The sequence below is a fragment of the Emydura macquarii genome, unplaced genomic scaffold, assembly GCF_026122565.2.
Source record: "Emydura macquarii macquarii isolate MOO-44397 ecotype Brisbane River unplaced genomic scaffold, CSIRO-AGI_Emac_v2 contig_2768, whole genome shotgun sequence".
NCBI lineage: Eukaryota > Metazoa > Chordata > Testudines > Chelidae > Emydura > Emydura macquarii.
Window position 1 is genome coordinate 42,805,692 of NW_027132905.1, and position 18,760 is coordinate 42,824,451.

General features: G+C 39.7%; 1 protein-coding gene across 1 annotated transcript; it reads left to right on the forward strand.

Annotated features, from left to right (window-relative positions):
- The first annotated feature begins 7,103 nt into the window (after positions 1–7,103).
- UBE2J2 (ubiquitin conjugating enzyme E2 J2) lies at positions 7,104–18,663 on the forward strand. Its single transcript, XM_067567265.1, has 7 exons — positions 7,104–7,267; positions 12,604–12,734; positions 12,969–13,009; positions 13,986–14,088; positions 14,208–14,346; positions 15,092–15,172; positions 16,765–18,663. The coding sequence occupies exons 2-7, from the start codon at positions 12,604–12,606 to the stop codon at positions 17,047–17,049; spliced, it is 780 nt and encodes a 259-aa protein (XP_067423366.1). The 5' UTR covers positions 7,104–7,267; the 3' UTR covers positions 17,050–18,663.
- Positions 18,664–18,760: the final 97 nt, after the last annotated feature.

Sequence of the window (18,760 nt, forward strand, 5' to 3'; positions counted from 1 at the left end):
GTGGGCAGAGGTGAACCCTGGAAGTATTATGGTCTTCAAAGGACTATATTGAACAATGGGCCAGACAAGAATAGACTTGTGGGACAAACAGGGTCAAGTGGCTTACCTGGGGATTCTCTAGGGAGAGATGAATGCAAATTGACTCTTTTGAACCTTTTGAAGCTATGCACTGAGGAGAGGACCATAGTCTACTGATGACCTATTCCCAGAGATGCAAGATCAAAGGACCGAGCTGTATAAAGGAAAGACTAACCTATTCATGGGGGTGCTAGTTCTGAGCTAAGGTTGTTATGAATTTGTAACCACAGAAAGACTTGTTGTGTGGGGTCTGAAGGACTGACTCCTACCAGAGCCCTTGTTGGACTTGGGGGTGATCTCTGGTAAGCTTATTGGCACGTGTGTTCTTTTCTTGTTTTTAATATGTTTTCTCTATAATGCTTTCACTTTAGGAATACATGTGCTTGCTTAGAAAGGATTGTGTGGTAACAACTCATAGCCTTTGAAGAGAGAGCAAAGTATTGATGCTGGCCTGTTTAGCCAGTCTGACTAGCTAGGAATAACACAGTGTAGACAGGAAACTGCGCAACCTGGAAAAACCCCAGTCAGGAGGAAGACATGAGTCTCTGCCCGAGAAAGGTGACGGCTGAGTAGCTGGGTGCCTTTGGTGAACCATAAGGGGGAAATACAGGTATAGCTGCCCTGAACAGGAAATTTTTGGCGAATCATTTTCCCATCAAAATATATCGATTTGTCAACACCAAAGATGCTTGTAGGAAAGGTATGGTTTTGATGAATTTCTTGACTCAAAAGTTTCAAAAGTGTTGAAATATGCTGTTTTCTAAATGAAAAATGCCAGTTTTCCCATTTGAAATGACATTTCATTTAAAAATTTGAGCTAACTATAATTGGAAAAAATTTTGAAAGGTCAGAATTGAAATGTTTCAGAATTACTGAAATTAATCATTTCAGCTGACTCAAACTGAAAATATTTTTAGTTTGTCAGTTGGCAACACTATGAGATTTTGATTTTCTGTTGTAATTCAGGACAGGAAAAGTTTTTGAAATATCAGATATTTTCCCCAAGCAGGAAAATATTTCCCATCCAGTTCCAGACTCTAAGTTACACCACTTTGCACTTCAACTCTCAGTTTGGCACTGTAAGTCCAGGTACCACTGCCACTGAAATGCAGCTAGTCCTGAAGTGTAAACAAAGCAGTCATTCTGCATCAGCGACACTAGGCAACAGTGTTCTGGGGGAAGTGACACATAACTATAGGGAAACAGAACATATATGCCCAAGTTAGACTTTTTTATAAGGACATCAGGGTTTAACAATCCCTAGCTTGTAAAAACCACATGAGGTTTTAATGACCACGTGTGGTCAGAACTTCAGTTTTCCATCACATCCTGACGTCTTCTCTGAGACTCCATCACCACTTCCTGAATGTTCCTGGGAAATTCCCATCTTGCTATTGGCTGGGCTTGACCCTGTTTAGCATATGAATTCTGATGAGATCACAGTAGCAAGGCTGAGCAGCAAACTAGAATTCTTTTACCTATTTAACAACAAAGATAAAGAGGAGGACTGGGAGGTCTATTTAATCTCTTTGGGTAGTTTCAGTCTAATTAGTATCCTTACAATTATTGAAACAACATAACCCTATCACAATTTCTTGGAAAATTTTCTGCTGACTCTCAAACAGGTTCCTATGAGATCAAATAAGCAACTTTTAATGCACTGGGTAGTTTGTATGTGCCACTACTGCCCCCTGTTGGATATAATGGCAAAAGTGCTGCAATACTGCTTTGACGATTAGTTCAGAAGGTGCCAGTGCTTTTGGAAACAGAAAGACCAAGATTCTGTTTCTGGTTATGATCACAAAGTGCTCTGTGGCTATGAATTCACTGCAAACTCTTTGGGCAACTCATTCACTTTTGCTTCCATCTTCTAATTCTGTTCTAAGGGGCAAAGCAGGCTTGCATCCTTGAATATTTATTATTAGATCTGGCAGAGAAGACAGCATAAGGACGTTTCCTGTGGCTAGGCCCCATATTAACTATCACCAAAAATGAACACAGCACTGTGGCTCTGAGCTGAAGACTGTGTTAGATACAGATACAATAAAATATGCAAATTAGGAGGCAAACACTAAAAAAAATCCTATTGGAAGATTTAGTCACTTGATTTCACGTTCAAACCCATTATCAGTTTTGAGTAGCAATCCTCAAGTACCTGGAAAGAACAGCATGTGAAAACAGCTGGCAGAAGATTGCTTATTAGAACCCTGAGATGTAATTCAGTATGTAAGCGATAGTGAAATGTTAATACTGTCTCAGAACAAGAGCAAAAGTCCTTGCAAGTTACTTTTTATGTCTTTATTTCCACATTCTTGTGTAGGTTTGGTGCTTATGGAAATGAGCAAGAGCCAGACATAGTGTAGGCAGATGTTATGGCATTTACTTCTCTTCTCACGCACCTCAAAACCTGAACTGCAACAACGCCTGTTACTCCAGTCCTGCCACTTTCTGGCAATCCAATCCCAACCTGCCAATCATCCCATCCCATTCGCAGTTTGTTTCGGGGACTTTCTTTCCCATTAGAAAGATGCTCCTAAATGTGCGGTGATTTTGTGTGGGAACCAACTGTAACTTCAGCGATAGGATGAGACTCTCAGATTCACTCTCCCAAAACACCTCAATCAGGACTGAAACTCAAGTCTCCAGAGATGAGCAGTTAAAAGCAAAAAACCACCTGGGCCTTATTTGATAATGTAATTTGGCAATACATTGGTTAGATTAGGTGATAGGGTGGTTAGATTTAGGGTTGGCTAAGGAGTGATAGGCCGAGACAACTATTAGAAGGTTGTTCTATCGTTAAGTATCATACCTCAGTGACATTGAGGATTCAGTCCTTTTCTCTGAAAGAACATCAGCAAAAGGATTTGACAGCAAGCTTATGTGACCATTCATTTAACATTACATTTGCTGATCTTTACACTGACCGCTCAGCTTCTATGTTGTTTCCCTATCCCCCCGACTCTTCATGTTTTTTGTTTCTATAGACTGTGGGCTCTGTCTTCTTATATGTCTGTACAATACCTAACTCATTTAGAGTGCTATTGTAATACAAATAACACCTAGCAGTAATATGTTGTTAGGATTAAGAGGGATATGATATGATCATTAGATGCAATGTCAGACAAGGGAGGAACAAGTTAGGAAGCAGAGGTGTCAGACGGCAGTGGCGTGTGTGTCTGGGGCTTGTTCACACTTACCCAGAAATTCGGCGGCAGTCGACAGGAGTTACGCAAACCACATAGAGTAGTTTGCATAACTCCCGTCGACTGCTTCTGCGCGCTGTTCACATTGCATTCCCGTCAGCTCAGCGCTACTCTAGTTGTGGGGGTGGACTTATTCAGTCGACTCCCTCATCGATTGAGCGGGTCTCACTGGCTGCTCAATCGATCATGAAAGATCAATCTGGTGGCGGCAGTGTAAACATAGCCTAAGAGACCAAATCAGACAAGGAATTCTCAGTGGCAAGTCTCAGGAAACTCTTTTCTCTGAAAATCTTTGCTGACAAACACTGACCTAAGCCTGAACCTAGCGATGCTCAAAAAACACTAAGAATCACCTCCATGTCCAGGCTTTCCCATTGATGACAGATCAGTTTCACCTATCATCAGTGTCCTTGTCTCTGTTCTTTTAAAGTCTTGGTGCTGAGATGGGATTAAGCAGTCCTATAGTATTAGCTTCCTGTATGTGAATTGTCTATACATGCCAATCTAAGCCATTTGGGCTGTGTCACGCTGATGCGCACCATGCAAAATGCCAGTAATAAAGAATCCAGAGCTGAGCTGTGTGTGGAAAAAGGAGACAGAGATTAGCGCTGCAGAGCACCCACACTCATTAGCTGCATTTCCATACCCATTTCCAAAGAATATAAAAACCACCAAATAATACGTAAGACACGAAAAAGATGTTTAACATGAAATAGCAGTTTCTGAGTCAACTTCTGAGGAACACTTGAAAAATGAGAATTACATGAATCAGTGACGCACAGCTAGGCACTAAGGCAGGTTTGTAACATTTCCATGTTTTCCAAAGAACAAAGCTGAATGACATCACTAATATGGTAAAAGAATATCTACAAAGGACATATAGTATGACACCCAACCTCACCCTCAAGCTTTCAAAATAGGTAGATGGACAGTGGCCCACAAGAACTACACTACTTTAAAAACACAGAACGAGTAATTCTGTTACATGAAAAGGATAAATGACTCCTACCGAACTGTGTTGTAAAATAAACATACACATTCAAAACATGTCATGTAATGTATATTGAGCTGAAATACCTCAATAGTGGCTTGGCAAACCTCATGCATTTAGTAACAAAGAGCTTGATGCATTTATCTCAGGGAGATGAAAGGAAAGGTAAAAATGCAAGAAGTTAATAAATATACAATAAAATGGGAAAATAGCTAGCCTGAAGAGCTGAAATGAAGTACCAAAAATACTCTCAAATTAAGTAGTTGCTCATCTTGGGATAAGAATAAATTATTCTTTATTTTTCACTTCACTCTCCTGAACACAAAATGCTCCAGAATTTAAAAGTAAAAATACAGAATAGTACTTCACGGATCCAGAAATATGTAATTGTATTCATATAACAACTCTGGTTTTGAATTTCTTTTGGAACTGGATTTACTATGAGAAACATAAAAGATAGCAAACATATCTCATTCCTCCAGAATCTTCCATTTTATGGACTCTAGAGGGTGGGTCAATATCTTATTTCTACTCCTTATGTCTCCTGAAGAATGTACCCAAACAATGGATTTTGTGGCTTTAGACACGTTACTTAGCTCCACTTCTTAGTCATGCCTTGTGAGATACGGCACTTTATTCTGAAGAGCAAGGAGATAATATGCGTCCTCTAGTGAAAATAAATCTTTGCTCTTTTTTAAACTCTCAGGCTGCAACAGTGGAGTGCTGCTGATTGAGTATTTCAAATCTTAATAAAAAGAATGTTTAAAAAATGTAACATTGCTCATTAAAGTTTAGTTAAGGCTTCTATTACATTTAAATCTTGGATCAAATTTAAGCATTTGTTTTTCGTTAAGAATTACTTTTATTATTGTAGGCATATTGGATCTCTTTGGGACGTTTTAATATTTGCTTCTCCCAAGGTTCATGGGCACTGGCATTGGGGGGGTGTCTGTTTGTTAAACTACAACCTGACAACATACAAGCTTTTGCAGCATACATGGGGGAAGTGACATTTGGTTCATTTCCAGGAGTAGGCCCATTATTTTTACTCTATGGAAGAAAACTAGAGTAAGAATGTATATCTGCCCGTGTCTTGGAGCCCTCACAGAAATGAGGGGTGAAATCTTGGCCCTATTGAAGTCAGTGGCACTTTGAGATTGATTTCAACAAAATGAGCATTTCACATGAGAGGTGTCTCTCATGAGGTGTTCCGATTCAGCAAAATCTTAAATAAATATTCAAATCTTCCTTAGACTGAGAAATCTCAATTCCTGGTTTGTTTTTTCCTGTTGACGAGGAATTGTTTGCATATGCTTCATTGAAGTATTTGTTTCAAGTTTGTTTAATTTGACATTTATATGTTCTAACAAGTCCAGAGTTGTGGCTTTTTATATTTCTATCCTTCATATAGAAATGTTGCTGTCCTGAGTTTGTGTAAATGCAGTTACTGCACATCCAAAAGAAACTGACATACTAAAAGTGCTTTAAAGAAGTATGTTTTCTATGCTGCTGCAGGAATACAAATTATGCCCCAAAGTTAAGCATAAATTCAGGAGGTAATTATACAATAAGGGATGTGAGAAACTATTCAGTTACAGGAGCACCAAAACCTCTTCCCCTAAACATCTGTAATATCAGATATTGTATATCAGAAATTGATATTCATTTTGTGAAGGCACTCAGTGTGTAAATCGTGACAACTGTGTGTTAAGTCCTAAAATAGAGAAACAGATACTGTTTCCTTAGAACTATTATTTTATCACTAACTTTTGTTACACATTTTTAAGTGGTTTCGGTTTGTTTTACATTTTGCCTTATTAATGTGGGCTGTTTGCACAAGTATTTTAATTGCTTTTGCTCTGTGTGTAGGTCTATAAAATATTACAAAACTTTTGATGCAAGATCAAGAGCAGAGTCCAGTTATTGCATCACCTCATGTGCAAATAGATTTCTACAATGATGTCACAGTGCAACAGCGCCACAGACCTTGCAGCACCAGAACATGAAATTATGCCAGCCTGCCACACCAGCATCAGGCCATGGAGCAATTACAGCCACGTGGTGCACAGCGGCACAGTGAGGCAATGCCTGCTGAGAATGCTACAGGGGCTAAGGCCAGCGTAATGCAAACCGACACCACTGCAATGCAGGACAATGATGCGGCACAGGATGACGACGACGACATCATCACGCAACAGGATCACCCTGATTCTGTGGCACTGTCTGACGCGCTTCTTAAAGCCCCAGCCCCTGGAGTCACGTTAAGTGAGATCAGCCCTTTAAAAAAAGTTGGTAAACGGCTAGTTTTTGGGCTTGCGGATGACAGACAAGGGCCCTACAGGCTCAGAAAGCCGGCGGCGAAGGCACGAAAGTTTCCCGCCCTTTGGTATGTGTCAGGCACAGCCCGGCTGCCGGGGCCTGGCTCAGGCTAGGGAATGGTAGTGCTGCTCTGCGGCAGTACCGGTGTCGTACTGAGGAAAGCCCAGAGCTGGTCGGGGAGAAGAGCCCGCAGCCCCCGGCACCCAACCCGGCCTGGCTCCCCCCGCCACGGAGCCAGGCCGGGCCGGCACCATCTTCCCTCGACCGCGCCCAACCACCAGAGCCGCCGGCTGCCACAATTAATACATCAGCAGCAGCCAGCACCAGCCTAACGGAAGCGGAAGCCAGCTACAGACCGGAAACGGAAATCGAATGGGGGCCGGAAGTTGGGAATGCTCCGTCCGTACCTCCAGCGGAAGCTGGTGAGAGGCGCGCTTTGGCCTCAGTCCCTCCTCCCGGAAGGGGAAGCCGGGTCCGGCCGGGCTCTGCCTCCCTCGGGCGGCCATCTTGGATAGTAGCGGCGGTGGACGGAGGGGGGGTAGATAGACGGACCCGGAGCCCACCGCTTGCTCTGACCCGGCTGAAGCGCCTTTTCCCCCCCCTCCTCGCCGTCCGCAGCCGGACGGAGCCTTCCCGAGGGACGGAGCGGCCCAGGCCCCCGCCCGAGCAGCGAGAGGTGAGCGGGGCATAGGCCGGGCCGCGGGCGTCTGAGGCGGCTGGGAAGGGCGCCCGCTCGCGGGGCTGCTGCTGGGAGCTGACGGCGCGTGGCAGGGGCGGGGAACGGGGTGAGGGTGGGCTGGGAGGCGCCCCAGAGAGCAGCTGGGGAGATACCGACGCGCTGCTCCTTTCCCAGCAGACCCGACTGGGGGGGGGGCTTTCTCCCAGAGCCTCTCCCCGGGGTGTCTGGGCTTATGGGTGTCAGAGCTCGGTGTCATGGGGGGGGGGGGGCTGAGGCTGCTCCCCAGAGTCAGCTGGGTACTGGGTGGGGGCGGGGAGCCGGGGTCCCCGTCAATGGGCTGGCCGGGAGCAGTGGTTTATTTCCGCCGCCAGGATCTCTTGTGCGGGGCGGATTTGGCTGGTGGTGAGGCCCCGTCGGTCTCTGGGAATCGCGGCTGGGTTTAAGAAGCTGAGTCGGGGTTGAGCCAGCCACAAGACGGGTGCCCCTCGGCGGGATGCGTTCATTTCCTTTCCACCCTCTTCTGGGGTCATTTCCTCACCTGCTGATGAACAAGGCCCCGTCTACCTCCCCCCTGTTTAATCTTTGGGGGTGAGCGGTTTAGCAGCATGGGGAATTTTTTGCAGGTAAAAAGGTGGGAACTGTGTTTTTTCAAGGAATGTTGTCTGGTTAGAATTATATTTTTTTTTAAAAAAGCTGTATTTGTTAGCAAAGATCTTTTCAAATGCTGTTGGCAAGTATTAGTCACCCTATCCTAAATTACCTGCATTTATCAGGTGAGACCCTGCAAACCCATACACAAGCAAGTCAAGCTTTTCAGGAATGGGTACCACTTTTGGTGCTTCGCTTACATAGATATTTGTGTGTATCTAAAAACACTACAAAGGAAAGTCTGATTCCAAACAAAAGCTGCTCTCATTGAATGTTTTTAAAAACTTCCTAAATACATTTCTTTTCAATTTTGTAAATGTTTTACTTTTAATTTAAGGGAACTATGAGTGTATCTTTCTATGAGACAATTTCAGGGAAGAAATGTCTCTATGTAAGACAATTTCAGGGAAGACAATACAGTATACAAATATATCTGGTACTACAATATATTTTTTGTATCTTTCAGGCAACCTGTAAGTAGTAAGGCACACCATTCTCAAAGGCTTCTGACTGCCTGACACAGTACAATTGCAACAAATAAAATACATAACTTAGTCTGCATTCATGCATGTTTCTCTTTGTGGGTGAACCCCCATTGATCTACACTGGGGCATCACAAGGGCACAGAGGTCTTCCCATGTGCAGCGGTTTGCAGGATCAGAAATCTAATTTGGATACCAGGCAGGAGGCTGTAGAAATAAAGACACAACAAAAATCCACAATGTGAAAGTCAGTTTTCTAGCAAATCTGGATCAAATGGGCTTTGGTGCTCTGCTTTTTTGCAACTGTGTTGAATACATTTTTGAATTAAAGTCTGAGTTGTTAATTTCTTCAGCTTTAATTTCCTCCCTTCAGAACTTAATTTGCCTTCCCTTAGCTCCTGTCAAAAATAGGTTGTTACCTCTTGTAGTTGATTGATAAAGTTCATAATTTATATCCGTATTAGCTGTCTTCAGACCTGGAGGAAAATTTCTCTGTTTAAAGCTGGGATCTAACTGCTTATTTCCTACATGAGGTATAATCCCCAAACTGAAATTTACTGATTTCACCAGTATTTCTCCCTGGGTTTTGCTGTAATTGGCATCCAGGGATAAAGAAATCAGTTTAGAGGGTGTTGCAGCTTAATAAAAGCTAACTGGTATCCCACATCCTTACCAGCAATAACAATGTTTTAGGTAGAACAGAAGCTTTAGTAACTTTGTCAGCCACTCTTGGAATGCAGCCTAACAATAGTATATTTTTGAGTACTGATTTGTTCACCCTCAGCATCAGTCAGATAATGGGAGCCGTACATTTCTCTGCTCATTATTTTAATGTGTTCCCAAAATTGGGGCTACATGCTAAGTTCTTGAAGTCCTGAATTTCAGAGAGATTGAAATTATTCATATTCATACCTTTAAAGGTGATTTGCAAATGATGTTTTTTAATATGGCCAAGATTTATATATTGTATGTTTCAAATAACTATGACTAAAGGGACATTGAGCAAAAAAACAGAGGTACTCAGAATCCCATAGTTGCTGGCACATGCTAACACCTTAGTATGCATTTTAGGGAAGCATGGTGTTACTTTTAAAAAATATTGTCTGTCTTGTATATCTAGGTACTTGTATGGTTCACCACCAGAATATCAGAACATCTCTTGTATTTTTTTAAAAGGCACTTGCCTCACCCTTGAAGCTGGATTCCAGTCTCCAGTGCAGTTCTTTGATGGACTTCAATTTATTGGTATAGTGCATGCTGGGATGTCACAAGACAGGGATAATTGAATCTGGGCTTTGTTGGATTTTAGAATTCTTTTAAGTTACAGTGCTGGATGCCCTACTTTCTTTGGTTATTTGAGGCAATCAGCACATAATTTTAAATTCCTAGTGTTTCAAACTTATTTGCAAGTCCTATTTTAATTAGAGCTATAACCCCTTGTTCCAACAGAAAAAACTTTTGCATGTGCCTCCCATCTAGCCATAAAGAAAGGGATGGTGGTTGTAACCCCTCCCTGACCTGGTCACAGGTTGAGAGCCCGTTACAGCATAAAAAATAGCTCGCTAAAGTAGCAAAAATCCTATTTTGTGTCTGTTATTTCTGCTTTCTTAACTGCAGTCTTTGCAATACTTTACATTTACAAAGGAGTCATTTTAAAAACCTAATGGTGGTCTTAATCTGCAGAGTTCCACAAATGACCAGAGGGCCATTTCTTCACGTTTATTTTGATCCTACCTTCAAGCTGTAGTGTAACTTTACTCTCCTTTTTTTAAAAAAGAAACAAAACAAAAAACACACCCACACTGTTATCTTCTCTATATTTCTTTTATCTTTATGCTAAGGCACAAAACCACTGGTCTTTTGGGAGAATACATCCAGTTGTACACTAGTTAGTCAGATTTCAAGGGACACCATTTAATAATATGGTCAGCAATCCGAAAGTTGTCTAATACATTTTTTTATTTCATTGTCTACTAGAGCATTAAATGAGCACTGTCTCATACCTTTATAAAAGTTGTCAAACTTCTAAGAATAAGGCCAACTGACTTGCTTGAAGTTGTGATTCATTGTATGAAAAAAGTTGAATGGAGGCTTTTAAATAGTGTATGTTCTAGAGATGTTAGTTGATAAAGGGTGTTGCTTCCCTTCTTCCCACAAAAGACATGACATTTCCTTTGTTACTGACATCTTTGATTTCAGTAGGAGCTTTATGTGCATCTGAGGACACAACTTGGTTTGAAAATTCCTTTTCTGTTGATTTAATGGGTCTTAAAGCAGACAACATAATTCTTATTTTAGCACACAAAAGTCAGTGTGCTTTATAATGGGATTTCTCAAAGTTTTTTAGAGTCAAAAGCAGCACAGATAAAAATTCATTTTGCTTTAAATGTAGATTGAATCAGGAAATGAATTCAACTCCTGATGAATATAGCTGCAAAAAACCCTGCTCCTAATGACTAGAGGTTCAACTTTACACAAACTATTCAATAAGAGAGGAAGCGGTTTTACCATGCAGCTGATTTCATCAGTGGCTGTTCACTTTTTAATATTGCTATATGTATGCTGCAGTGAATATCTTATTCAATCCTGAATATATTAATCATACTTTTATTCTGTTGGTAGCAGTGGGCAAGTTTGGTTGGAATACTGTACAAGCGTGTTTGATATAAAATAGAAATGCCTCATATAGCACAATATATTCTGTCTTAAAAAGGCAGCTAGTACAGCAAAAAAAAATGTGGGTTTTGTTTTTCCATTTCTAATCTTTAGATAACATTGAATGTGGAGAGAAAATAGGTCTTATATTAACACATTATCAAACTAATTAGAATTTTTTATGAAAGTTACTAAGACAACCAATTAGAAGTAAATAGCTGTCTTTTCTCTCTATTGGGGCATTATTTTGAAAATCAAGTACAAAACGGTATGCAAGAGTTTGGATGTATAAAAAATCTTAAAAATCCACGTGCTCAGTGTCCCTTAGTAGTCTTTCTAGTGGCTTTGCAGAGTAGTGGCCCTGCTGTGCGGATCTTGTGCTTAGCATGTCAAGAGTATCAGCCATCACAATCTGTTCAGTTTGTGCTCTGGCACAAAACCAGATTGATTTTTTTCCAAGGTGTCTTGTATAATGCAGAGCCATTCATGTAGTGATTTTTTTTTCTATTAACAGTAGCTGCTACTCATCGGGTAGCAGTCTTCTCTGCTTGGTTTTAATGTTTAGAGAAACTTCTGAAACATGATTGCATTATCGCTGGAAACTGGTTGGCTAACAGGATGTTCTAAATTTGCCATATGTGCATACAACGTGGTGGTGATGATATTCAAGCATCCATAGTATATAAATGTTTGAGTGGAACTTCTTTTAAAAAGCTTTTATGTCTGAGAAATGGAAAATCACTGGAGAACTAGCTATGCAGAAAGGAAGGTTGTTTGCGGTAGTTTTAGACTTGAGTGTTCTCCTACTGGGAGGATGCAAAGAGGGTGTGGGGGACTGAGGTAGGTTAACTGGTGGCTGGAGATGGGAAGTTGATGCAGCACGAGGGAAGAGTTGTTATGCAAAGGGAAAACTGCGAAGAAAATATATTATACTTTTGACAGGTTACTTTATTGTTAGTCTATATGTCTTGTCTTTGAGTTAGGGACTTTTTCTATTCTATATTTGTACAGCACCTAACACAGTGAGCTTGGAGCCTTTTGGGACTGCCAGAATGTAAATAAATAATAATAAAATTAGTTTTTGTTGAGTAGTCCTGGGCTCAGAATTCAAAAACATTCAGAGGAGTGATTGCCCTCTTTTTGAAAGACTAAACATGCAAAGCAAATTACTTCTTGTTAGGGAGATAATCAAATAAAATCTGGGCAGACTAGATGTTCAGTTGTATTGATGTAACAGTGCTTTGACATTTCTGATGTGTTGTTCAAACCAGCCTTTGTATCCATAAATCTTTTTGGATACATTGTTCAGACCAGCCTTTGTATCCATAATAGAACTAACTACATTAAGTCTTCAGGATCAAAGAATCTAGTACTAGTTGGTGGAAATTTAGTTTTCTGCCTGCAGTCTATCTTTTCGGTGAGCCGACAAGAACAAGTTGTGACCACCGTTTAGTTTGAGGGAGATTGCTTTCATTAACCATGTCAACCATGTTACTGTTATGATTATACTGAGATCATGTCTATTTATAATTTTTTTTAAAAAACTAGATGAGCAACAACAGTAATAAGAGAGCACCAACAACAGCAACGCAGAGACTTAAGCAGGACTACCTTCGAATTAAAAAAGATCCAGTGCCTTATATCTGTGCTGAACCCCTCCCGTCTAATATCCTTGAATGGTAAGAATCAAAATGAATTGTTCTTATAAGCATAGACCCCAGACCATCTGAGCCTCATATGCACCTTCATTTTTATATTGGCATTTTTTTTTTTTGGTGTGAGGACTAGCAAAGGGAGATAGCTGTTTAGCTAACGTGCTAAACCCATTTATAATTTGTGTTCCCTTTGGAAATTTGATGCACGTAAGGTGTTGGGTTTCCCTCCTCTAATACAAAATTCCTTTGTTTCTTTAGGCACTATGTTGTACGAGGACCTGAAATGACTCCATATGAAGGTAAACATTAGCTTTTTGCAAAAACATGCACATATTGTATATTGTTATCTGTATATTTGATCAGTAGTAGTTCATAATTGCATGAATGGGTCTTCCTTGTGTAACAGAAGTGGTTCTCAAAATGTATGAGCACAACAATTTACTTTTATTTTAAAACTGTAACACTTGCACTTGACTTGCCTGATAGTCTCTTGAAATGAGGTAGTGTTTGCATTGTCTTCTAATGATTCCCTGCAACAGCAAGGAATTCTAACAGATTCCTCAATGTTCCTCAGTCTTAGCCCAGTTTTCTCTGATCTCTTCTATGTGGCAAAAAAAGAAGTCTGATTTTTAGTGATGGCCACAGATCTCCCAGAAAGCAGAGAGAGCCTAATTAATTGGTGGCACATCATGATATCCTGCTGAACAATGTTAAAAATAGCCAATTTTGTCAGTTCTCTTTTTTTAAAAAAAAATAGAGAAATGGCTAATAAAACTTATTTCTGGTTTATTTTACCAGAGCTGAGGCATGCGCCCATTTTGTGAATGCCATCCCTGGAGAGGCTGAGTACCATATCTAATTAATTTGCTTAAATATAATACTTCACTGTATATTCCAGCCTTTCCCAAACGATCTGCTTCTGAAATTGGATTTTTCCAGTGGATTTAGAACGTCCAGTGTGATGCTAGTGAGCAAACCCTGCCATTTGTGCAGATATGGGGTTTAAATACTTTTAGGGAGAAAACTGTGTAGGTGAATTAAGGTCTTGACTATTGGAAAACATTGCTTGCCATGTGCAGGTGAAAGCATAATAGTACCTCCAAAATATGTCTTTCCCAAAGGTATTAACCACCATTTGTATCCTTGAAGTTTTAAAATGTTTGGAGTGTGTAAGTTATAAAGATACCTTTACATTTTATTTGACGCAATGCTGTATTTTAGGAAAGTATTTCCTTAATGTAGAACAAATGGTTTCTCTTTTTTTATACAATACAGGTGGCTATTATCATGGGAAGCTAATTTTCCCCAGAGAATTTCCTTTTAAACCTCCTAGTATTTATATGATAACTCCTAATGGAAGATTTAAATGTAATACAAGGTAAAGATTTTCTTCTAATATTTTAACACCTGTTTTGAAATTTGTATCACATGTAGCATTATTTCCCCTTTTTACTAGTGGCAAACAGTAAACTGCACTGCTTGTTTTGGTTTTTGAAGGTTGTGTCTTTCAATCACGGATTTCCACCCTGACACATGGAATCCAGCTTGGTCAGTCTCAACAATCTTGACAGGCCTCCTTAGTTTTATGGTGGAAAAGGGCCCCACATTGGGCAGCATCGAAACCTCAGAGTTCACAGTAAGCTCCTAATAATATCATATCTTCTATTTTTATTTATTTATTGTTCGAGTCTGGATATGTTGAACACATCCCAGTGGTTAGCACAAGCCTGGGATCCAGCAGTCTCAGGTTCTAAACCTGGCTCTGCCTTTGAGTTTGGTCAGAGGGCAGATGAGGGTGTTTAAAGGAACAAGGGTCAAGGATTTGGCTCACAAGAGGGAAATGTAACTGTTCAGTGCAATAGCTTCTGACTACAAAGCTAACTTTTTACACTGAAATATTTTTGTATTAATAAGTTAATTGGAATTCAGCACTGGGCTGAATAAGTCTGCCTCTCAGATCCAGGGGAGGGATTTTATAAGGTTTTTTTTTTATGCACCCTTCTGGACAAGACCTTGTGACTGTTTTGAAGTGAAGGTTCTCCATAAAATGTAGCTACTTTTTTAATTGGACTATTTCTCCCCTCCTCTTCTGTCCTTTCCTCTCCTCCTCCCCCCCCCCCAAAAAAATAGTCACCATTGGGTAGACACAGAATGGAAAAGTAGTCAAATAAAATGAAGTTAAGAACTTCTGAAGAGTAGGGTTTATAGAAAGTTATTACCATTGAGTCAATATTCACAAAGGTGAAGTAGCTACAAATATTACAAAGTGTAGTAAGCATTTTAGCATTCTCATGTGAAATATCCTCCAGATGCTTTAATGTTTAATGTGTATTTTAAAATTTAATTTCCAAGCTGATGTTCCTTTCTTGTTTCTTTGATAGAAAAGACAGCTTGCTGCACAAAGCTTAGCATATAATTTAAAAGATAAAGTCTTCTGTGAGCTCTTCCCTGAAGTGGTGGAGGTAAGAAAGTTCATTTGATTATTTTTGGCTTTCACATTTTATCTGTGTAAATATGCAGATCATGCAAATTAATTGGCCAAGATTTTCAAAAGACTTTTAGGTTCCTCAATTTTGCGTGTCCAGTTTGAGACCCCTTGAAAGCAGCCCAATTTTTCAGTGTACAAAAATTAGAAACATGGTTCTCTAGGTAGAAAATTCTATATTTAAATACAAAGAATCAGAAGTTGTACATTTGAGGAAAAATTCCAGCTGCCCAATATAGATGTGCTAGAGGAGGGAGGAAACCTACAGAAAGCACTTTCTTCCATTTTATGTATACAGAAGACAGCCATAATTTGGATGAGCACAAAGTGAGGCTGTCAGCAACATTCACAGGCACAAAGAGAATTTCTGGGCAGAGTAATCAGTCAGTAGGTCCAGACCTCCCATCAGGGCTTTTGAAACTCAGTGCATCAAATCAATCCAGACTTCAGAGTTTAATTACCTACATTCTCCATTACACATCTATATACATTCCATGCTGCAGTTGGTAGACTTTTTTCCTTGTGGCCTTCTGAGCTCAGGGGTCTCATCTCCACATCCTCCTCCTGTCAGAATTAATGGTGGACTGAAGCATTGGAATCTGCTTTTCCTATGATCAGCTAGAGGAGTTGCCAGAAACATGTTGTCCTCCATCCTTCACAGTACTCTGTTCCTGATAGCCCCATAACGATTAAGATGTGCAGTTTGATACCCTATTGTGGTAATAATATTGCTGTCATAACCTGAGTATGTATACTTTTTAACTTGTAAGAGACTTCCTTGGCGTCCTAGCCTTGAGACAATGCTCTGAGGATTCCTGTTTCTTCCATTTCAGTTCTTTGAGAATTGTTGGTTTATTCATAACTTTTTAAAAGTACTTGAATTGCATTTTCCTACTCAAGATTCTTCATGGTGGCAAATCTAAAGGTGGTCTTAAAAGATGTTTTCTGAAAAAAGGTGTCCCCGTTCTCAGAAAAAATTCAAATTTGAAAATTTTGAACCAGCTGTAGAAATTGTACAAGTGAACATTAAAAACTAAATATAATTTGGCTGACTACCGTGAGAAGGTGTCATAGTTACTGTCGGCAAATATTTGAAGGTGTAAATCTCCAAAGAATTTGAATTTTTTTAGGGCTGTTCAAATGGGTATAAATAAATAATGGGGTTATAGTATGAGGAAAAACTTTTAGGGTGGATATTATGGAAAAGTTACTAATAATGAAGCCCAGTACTCTGCGGAACAGTTACCTCAAGGGAAATTATGCAATCCCCACTGTTTAGGACACTTACAGTGATACAGAGCATTGGAAAATACAATATATGGAACAATCCAGAAGTAGATGGGACCTATATGACCTTCCATCTCTAAACTCCATTATGGATTCGATTTTAAAAAATGAGCAAGAAGCTGTCTCTGTGGAGCTGCACCTGGATATACATTAAGAAGAAATACCTTCTGCCTCAATCTCACTTCTTTGCACTGATGGACTTTTTGATAAGGCTACAAGGTGACTTTCCAGAACGCTTAATCCACTTCACTTCCAATGATTCCTTTCATTTTTGTCTTCCAGGAGATCAAACAAAAACAGAAAGCACAAGAAGAGCTTAATAACAGACCTCCACCTCTCCCATTACCAGATGTTGTCCCTGATGGGGAAGCGCACCATGGTCAAAATGGGATACCACTTCTTAATGGGCACATACCACTGGCAGCTGCCAATCACCCCGGTCTTCAGCAGGCCAATCGTAATCATGGACTCTTAGGAGGAGCTTTGGCGAACTTGTTTGTTATAGTTGGTTTTGCAGCCTTTGCCTACACAGTCAAGTATGTACTGAGAAGCATAGCGCAAGAATGAGGAACATAACAGAAGTCCAAGACCAAATTAGCAGTAGTTGCAGAATGAGTGGGACTCTGGGCATCAGACTTTGACACTGGGATAAATATTTGTGCTACCATGATACAGGTGATACATTGGTTGGCTCATGGGTTTAGTGTGGAAAATGAAGCAGGTATGATTTGTTAGGGAAGAAAAGGGTGTTCTACTCACAGTTCTTGTTGTCCTCACTACAGTTTTAAGTGGCTCACTAGCAAGTCAAAGCATTATTGATGTGAAACTGGCATTTCTAATGCTTTGATTTTTATAGCACTTACCCTTTGTTTTCTGAAATTTAAAATCTTTTAAGTAAATTAGGCTTTTTACCAGATTGAGTGTTTTTTAAAATATGACCCTTGAAGATGCATATCATATGTTGAGCATTAATTTTCAGTTGAAAATTTCATTTGCGAAGAGTCAATCATACAAGTTTGAAATGAGTAAAATGTAAGTTTCCTCACTGACTTGACTTCCAAAAGGCTGGTTAATGTGAACATTACAGAAAGCAGCTGGTTCTCTTTGTAATAGAGAATGAATGTCATTGCATATATAGTCAATAACAATGATTAGATGAGTTGGAAAGTAACACAATGTGTGTTGGTTAAATATGTTTTGTCTAAACTGTCACAATAACATTTAAGAAGGTTTAATTTGGGCTACATGAAGTGCAGATACCAGTCTTTCAAAACCATTTGCAAGCAAAAAGCATTTAAAATTGGTTTAGGGGTGATACTCAGAAGCAGTTTTTTAAAACGTTTTTGGTTTTGTTTGCTTAATTACAATTTTCCATTTTGGAAGTCAGTGTGATTTAACACTGAAACAACTTTTGCTCAAAAATAAAACATGTTTGTCACTGTTCTGTTTAAAAACTCTGCAAAGAACAATGAAGAATGTAGTATATTTTCAGAAGAAACATCCCTGGATTCCTTGGATTTGGAGTCTTTCGGTGAGTGAAGTGACCTTGCCCTTTCAGGGTGTAGTGAGGAAAGAAAAGGGAGGCTGAATACTGAGCTAGCTTCTCAAAAGTCAGGTGGATTCTTCTGAAGTGCCACTAATTGCAGTAAACTTTAGCCGTTTATTTGCGATCAGTTCCATTTAAATTACTTGACCCGGTTTTCAAACTCTATTACAAAAAAACCTTATTCTAAGAGGCTTCTTATTTTGCTTGAATTATAGAAGTCCTCTGCTTCTATTAAATTCAATTCTTAGCCATGGTCTCCTGCATATGACCATTGAATGATGATTATATTCCAGTGGGTGGTAATGAGGTTATGATAGCATGGATATGCACTAAAACTATTAGCGTAGTTTACACTAACAGTAAAACATGCAACTTTTACCGATCATACCTAATTAAAAATGATAATTAAGGGAAAACCCTTATGACTATCCAAATGCTTTGACTTATCATATAGGCAATCTTACTGTGCCTTTCATAATTGGCATGGACTTTTAGTCACCCAGCAAATGAAATATTCCCTGTTACGATCTAACAAAGACTGTAAAAAGTTCACAGAGTGGAAAGCTCTGTGCCTAACCTCATATTTGTTAAATGTTCTGAAGAGCCCAATAAATGTTACCTCATGTATTTAAGAATGTGTTTTATCTGGGCTGTTTGTTTTATTTCCTTTGGCAAGTTTTTAATATTTGATTTTTTTCTGCTTCTGTTTGATATTTTGAAATGATTGAATTG

Bases quoted from the DNA above. Each gene is read 5' to 3' on its own strand.
- UBE2J2 (XM_067567265.1), top strand. From the start codon at position 12,604: ATGAGCAACAACAGTAATAAGAGAGCACCAACAACAGCAACGCAGAGA. The intron at 14,089-14,207 runs GTAAAGATTTTC...TGGTTTTTGAAG, and splicing joins AGATTTAAATGTAATACAAG to GTTGTGTCTTTCAATCACGG. The intron at 14,347-15,091 runs GTAAGCTCCTAA...TTTCTTTGATAG, and splicing joins TCGAAACCTCAGAGTTCACA to AAAAGACAGCTTGCTGCACA.